The 6,498-nt window shown below is 41.0% G+C and overlaps 1 protein-coding gene across 1 annotated transcript in view; it reads right to left on the bottom strand.

The window, feature by feature from the left end:
- Positions 1–3,794: 3,794 nt before the first annotated feature.
- The window catches only part of LOC125789966 (ephrin-B2a-like), a 28,504-nt gene continuing 25,800 nt past the window's right edge, over positions 3,795–6,498 (bottom strand). The window contains exon 5 of the mRNA XM_049473082.1: positions 3,795–6,059. Within this exon, the coding sequence (XP_049329039.1) occupies positions 5,665–6,059 (395 nt within the window). The 3' untranslated portion in view covers positions 3,795–5,664. The remainder of the gene's footprint in view (positions 6,060–6,498) is intronic.

The following is a 6,498-nucleotide window of genomic DNA, read 5'->3' as shown; positions in this document are numbered from 1 at the left end:
GCCACTATGAGTTCAAGCACACGATAGGTAGGTGTTTCTAATAAAGTGACCAGTAAATGAAAGTCCAAGGCAAGTGAGTGTTTATAATTAAGTGGCCAACAAATAGAAGCAAAATGTAATTGGGTGTTTCTAATAAAGTGGCCAGTAAAGGAACATGGTAGGTGTTTCTTATAAAGTTGCCAGGGTGGGTAGAAGTGCATGATAGGTGGATGTTTCTAATAAAGTGGCCGCAGTGAACAGAAGCACAGTGTGGCATGTAAATCTGTACATTATTAACACACCAGATGAACCTTTTCCAGCCTAGTCTTTAATAATTTACCCGAACCATAAACCAACCGTAACTTCAGGCTGTGGAGGCTAATGGAGGCTAACTGTGTGTGTGTATTAATGTGTGTGTGTGAGCAGCGGTGCCGGGTCAGCGTTATCTGAACAGTGAGGACAGCGGTGAGTGTGTGGTGTATCTGTGTGTGTAAGTGTGTGTGGTGTATCAGTTGGTGAGTGTGAGGGACGGTGGAGCGTGGTGGAGGTCAGGAGGTGTGAGGGCTTTGTTCACGACACCTTGTTTTCCTGCTCTCACCCACTGCAGGACGAGGTGTTTGTAGGTCAAGACTGGAATTCCTCATCACACGTCTCGCCGTCACCTTCACCAAATGCGGCTCTGAACCGCCAGACCAAATGGTGCCGCCTGAGATTAGTGCAAACTCTGCAATTCACTATTTATTCTAATGTTTACTGATCAACTGTTGATATAATCTACTGTATATAGTGTACACAGCACAGATTCAAGGGCTAAATTAATCCCATAGACCACTGAAGTCGTGTCATCATTTCGTAGTCGGCGCCATGTTGTTTATGTTGTCCCTGGTTAGTATTGTCCCTGGTTAGCACTGTCCCTGGTTAGTATTGTATCTGGTTAGCATTGTCCCTGATTAGCACTTTCCATGATTAGCTTATGTTTTGCGCTGTCCCTGGTTAGCACTGTCCTTGGATAGTATTGTCCCAGGTTAGCATTATCCTTTGTTAGCACTGTCCCTGGTTAGCACTGTCCCTGGTTAGCACTGTCTCTGGTTAGCATTGTCCCTGATTAGCACTTTCCATATTTAGGTTTATGTCAGGTTAGCATTGTCTTTGGTTTTGCTCTGTCCCTGGTTAGCACTATCCTTAGATAGTATTGTCCCAGGTTGGCACTGTCCTTTGTAAGCACTGTCTCTGGTTAGCACTGTCCTTAGATAGTATTGTCCCAGGCTAGCACTGTCCTTTGTTAGCACTGTCTCTGGTTAGCACTGTCCCTGGTTAGTATTGTATCTGGTTATCTTTGTCCCTGATTAGCACTTTCCATGATTAGCTTTGTCCCAGGTTAGCATTGTCTTTGGTTAGCACTGTCTCTGGTTAATACTGCCCCTAATTAGCATTGTCCTAAGTTAGCACTGTCCCTGTTTAGCACTGTCAATAATCCATAAAATGAGTCTTTTCTAGAATAGTTTTTTAGACGTATAGGCTAGGCAGTAACACAAAATCACAGCTTTAATTATTATTGTTTTCAGAAAAAAAGTATGTAGTGAGTATGTGGTGATTTGGAAAAGACTTCTTAAGATAATTATGCAGAATTTGTTTTGATAAACGATATATATTTCTGATATTAAAGCTCTGTTTATCGTACAGTGGCTCGTGCAGTGTAGGTTTAGTGTTGAGGATCTGAGAGAAGCTACAGAGCAGAACAGAGCCGAGTGAATTTCCTGAAGGGCAGAAGGGTAAGAATGAGAAGCAGAACCAGTAGAACCTGCAGCCAAATGAAACCCAGCCAGCAGCCCACGGTGCCGAGTGCAGCAACCAGGCCAGAAACCCTCTACACTCCTACACTACAGTCTGAACTATTATATTTTACAGACTATAAGACGCAAAGGTTTTTTAATGTGCATTTTAAGCGACAATAGTAAGGAACATGGGTGTCACCATGTTTCCCTTCTAATTCAGCAACAAAAAAAACTGTTTGTTTTATTTTTATTATAAAACTGGGTGTAATGTGTGGAGGTGTGATAGACTGGTTCACCCCTTGGCCCTAACATTTATGCTTTTGAAAATAAACTTAAAAAAAATCATAATTTATTGTATAATTTATTATAATTTTAATTTAGCATATATAACATTTTCTGACAAATAATTTTTTTTAAAACCTATACCTAATAACTAGAAACTTTTACATTATTAAATAATAATTAAAAAAAATCGTTCCATGCTTCTCTATAGTGAATTTTGTGCAAAAAGTTTTACACAAAAAAAATCAATCAAAATGTTAAGAATCAAAAGCAAAAATTGTGTGTTGCAAATTCAAAAGAAAAATAATATAAAATAATAGCAAATATATATTTTTGAATATACTTAGTTAATTTATTATCCTTTGCAGTTATTTGAAAATGATTTCATTTGATTTTGATTTTGCCAGTCTTTGCTTTTTGATTTTTGTGTTTTTGTGAATTTTCTTTTATTTTTTGGGATTTGGCACAGTTTTCACGGGTGGGTGGGGCTTAGAAGAAGGCGTTCCCCTCCACAGAAAATTCACAAAAACACTGGCAAAATCCAAATTAAAATAATTTTCAAACAACTGCAAAGGATAATAAATTAACCAAGTATATTTAAAAACATATGTTTTCTATTTATTTTTTCTCTTTTGAATTTGCAACATACAATTTTTGCTTCTGATTCTTAACATTTTGATTGCGGTTTTAATTTTTTAAACTATATTTATGGGTATTTGAGTTTATTTAATAACCACAGAGTATCTAGTTTTTTTATAATTTACTGTTCCATAATTCACTATACATAGTGTGAAACTACTAAAAGAACTCATTTGTTTTAGGGTCTAGGCCTTCATCAAAAGCACCAAATAAGATTGTTTTATATTTTACCTCTAGATCAACATTTACCCCTACCCCCAGTTCTTGTTAGGCTGGAGGGGTAGATTAGGAAAATGGATAGTATGAAAATATGGTAAGTAAAAGTATGAAAATCATTGGTAAGATGGCACTGGTGGCACAAGTAACCAAAGAAACCCACGAATGTAAAAAAAGTATTTTCCTTGTTAAATGTGACGATTAGCACTATATTAACTATATTACCTTATTTTAATGTGTAGTTTTAATGTTTTATGTCCAAACTCATAACAAGCATAAAAAAGATCGCTAGTAGTTTCTAGTCTCAGTAGCTAGCTAGCTTATCTAACTTTCCAGTTCCACCTTAAATGGTGCAAACATACGGCAGGGGCTGCAGAATTCAAGGCGGAATAGAAAAATAAAATAAAATAAAAGCTAATTCAAGGTTTTTAACATTTCCGCTCCCTATCACAGAGGAATTAATTAATGGACAATAATTATTGATTTCTGCAATTTAAATAATCTCCCTCCTTTCTAAAGACATATGATAAAATACACCCTAAAATTAACTATTTAACCAGCTGCAGCAGCTAGATTACTGAAATGTTTTGCTCCTGATGACGTATCGGGTGTTTTTGAAGGGTTTCCCAATTCTTAGGGGGAGGATTTCACCCCTTACACTCAAAAAGAAGGGGTAGGGGTAAGTGGTAAAGTATTTTCTACATTGTTACTTGACACCTCTGAAGCAAATAAAAACATGAGACGCAGAGAAAACCTGCGTAAAACTTTATAAAACTGTATAAATGTAATGAAGATGAGTCAGACTCGAGTCAATCTGAATTATAAGTGTTATTATTTCAGTATAATTTCGTATTGATATGAGAGATCAAGCCGTCTAGTAAAAATCACACAGGCCGATGCTGATTTAGTTGTAAACCAATATGCCGCCAGCTTTATTCAAACCGTACAAAACCTTACAAACGTCTGCATTTACCAAACAACACTCTCTAACGCGCAGCGCGAGCTGCCATTACGAGCCCATTCAGCCCCGAACAATCATAATCCATTCAGCGCCCACCAGCTGGAACAGCACATTCTCTGGGTGTACAATCAAACGAATCAACACTTGGACAGATCAGGCTGAGATTTGTTATTTGTTCAATCGCTGCTGCTGCTCGCGGCGTACGTGAGTAATACAAATCCGCGGCATTAGCGTCTTTTTTAGCGTTTTTTCTTTTTTTTTAATCCTCCTTTCTGGCTTGGTTCGTCTTCATCTCCAGACTTCTTGTTAACACGAGAGTATTCCAAAATGAATCCATACAAAACATAACTTAAGACATAATTTAGAAAAAAAAAACGTAAAAATACAAACAAAGAAGTTTTAGGTAGTATTTACAGAAGTAAACAAAAAAAAAGGGGTGGGCGGGAGTGTTGGGGAAGGATAGGGTTTGTGTCGAGCCTGGCTTTTCTTTCACGACGAAGCGTTTGACAAGCCGCCAAAGCGAGCGCGAGAACCGCATGCGGCCTAAAGAAGCTGCAAAATCTCGCACCCCGACGCGGGAGCGGCATATGGAGGAGAATCAGCGGGAGTTTGGTATGTGTTGTGCATCCTTTAGACCAGCTTGGAGATGCAGGAACAGTCTTTACGTCCTTTTGTAACCTTTGTGACGCTTTGTGACACTTCCTGGCGCTTTGTAACACTTCGTAACACTTTGTGACACTTCCTGAAGCTTTGTGACACTTCGTAACACTTTGTGACACTTTGTACGGTACATACATACAAAGGTCTAGAAGCGTCCAGCTCTGAGATGCATCGAAAGTGTATTGAATATCCCAAATATGACATGAAAGTCCTAAAGTCTGAAGGTTCTAGTTGTGGAAATAGATGCTTGATTTTGAGTTTGAATCTCAGGTCATTCACTGCAACTCTTCGGCATCAGCAGCCAGAGCAAGAGAAAGCAAGCGCAGTTGGCGCCATTCTCTCTCCGGGTTAAAAGCATCCATCTCAGATTTGCTTCTGAGAAAAGAAATGTTTAACCAAACTGATTGAGTCTGAGATTGAGATGCGTCAAACTGAATCGCAACTAGTCGCAAGTTTAAGGGTCATCATGCTCATTTGGCATCAGCAGCCAGAGCTCGAGAGAGTAATCAGGATTGGCGCCATGCTCTCTCTCAATGGATGGTTAGGTTCTGCTCTCTCTCTCTCTCTCTCTCTCTCTCTTTCTCTCATTTTCCTCAAGAGTCCCAGGCATCCATTGGCTGGAGTATCAGAGCTGGGGATCTGGCACTTTCTCCAAAGGGTTCAATGGCTCAGCTAAATTGGGTAGAAAAATTAAATAAAAAGATTCTACACAGTCTGTGAAAAACCTGGGCGATTGTCTCCCCCCCCCCCCCAGCATTGTGGTCTCACACAATCTTCGCCCTGATTAGATCTTCTTAAGTCTTTCTCATACCTAGAGAATATTGCAATGTTCTCCCCTGAGCACAAAAAAAACAAGTTAGCACCTCAGCCTGCCTTCTAAAGGGCAGTTCTAAAGCACTGATTTGATTTGAGAAGAGATACGTGCACCTCCACCTCCACAACGCTCTCGGTAAGTTCCCAGAGTGGAAACCTTGAAAGACCAGGTTCGCAAGACCAGGTAAAAACGTTCCTTTGAACCAGGACTCTGGAGAACCAAGCAACTGGTGCAGAAGAACAGGCTTCTCCCTCCAACAGCATCCGTTACAACGAGATGTCCATGATTTCAGGAGGCAAGTGTTTGAACCCTACAGTTCCTGAGACAACTGGTTCCTGTCAAACTTTGTAGTAGATGTTGGCAGGACTCTGTGGCGGCATCTCCTGGACGATGTAGACGGGATGTCCGTAGTCCCCGCTGACCTTCTCGTAGTGCGGGCAGTACATGCTGTCGGAGGAGCGCAGGGGGAAGATGATGTCGCTGGGCTCTGAGCCGTTGTTGTTGGCGCCGCCGCTGCCTCGTTTGGGAAGGGTATGAAGGGGAAGTGGGCCGGAGCACTGGGCGGCGTGTTTACGGTGTCGCCGCTGCCGAATCAGAACCACCAGTCCGACCACGAGCAGGAGGACGAGCACCACGACTCCAGAGGCCACGCCGGCGAACAGAACCATCTCTGAGCTGGATGGACCCGTGGACTCGCCGCTCTTTCCATCGGCGCCGCTCTCTGGAACTGGGTCTGTTTAAAAACGAAGAAAACAAGAAGGTATAAATGAAAAAGGATCAAGCTGCTTAAAGCAAATGGCGATGTTTATTGCTATCTTACACCCTGTGAACAGCCTATTTTCATGCTTTCAACCTGTCTCGTTTAAATAGCAACAGTGTTTCTGAATATGTCTACTCTAATGGGCGTGGTGGTCTGGAAATGAAGAATGAATGTGTTCAGGTAAACAAACAAAAAAACACAGGTGCACCACTGACTGAATACAACCTAGACAGACCTAGTCAACAGTCAGACGTTCATTGCTATCTTAGTAACACAGAACACAGGTATGATCGAGCTGCTCAGTTTTCAAGCGTTGGACGCGTCCAGGTACCTGTGCCGTTTAAGTGTTTTGAGCTGTGCAATATGTACTTTCCCTGTCGTTACGAGAGCAAAGACACACTGACACACGCCC

Source organism: Astyanax mexicanus, unplaced genomic scaffold, assembly GCF_023375975.1.
Source record: "Astyanax mexicanus isolate ESR-SI-001 unplaced genomic scaffold, AstMex3_surface scaffold_33, whole genome shotgun sequence".
Taxonomy (NCBI): Eukaryota; Metazoa; Chordata; class Actinopteri; order Characiformes; family Acestrorhamphidae; genus Astyanax; species Astyanax mexicanus.
This window is presented reverse-complemented; position numbering and strand designations above follow the sequence as displayed.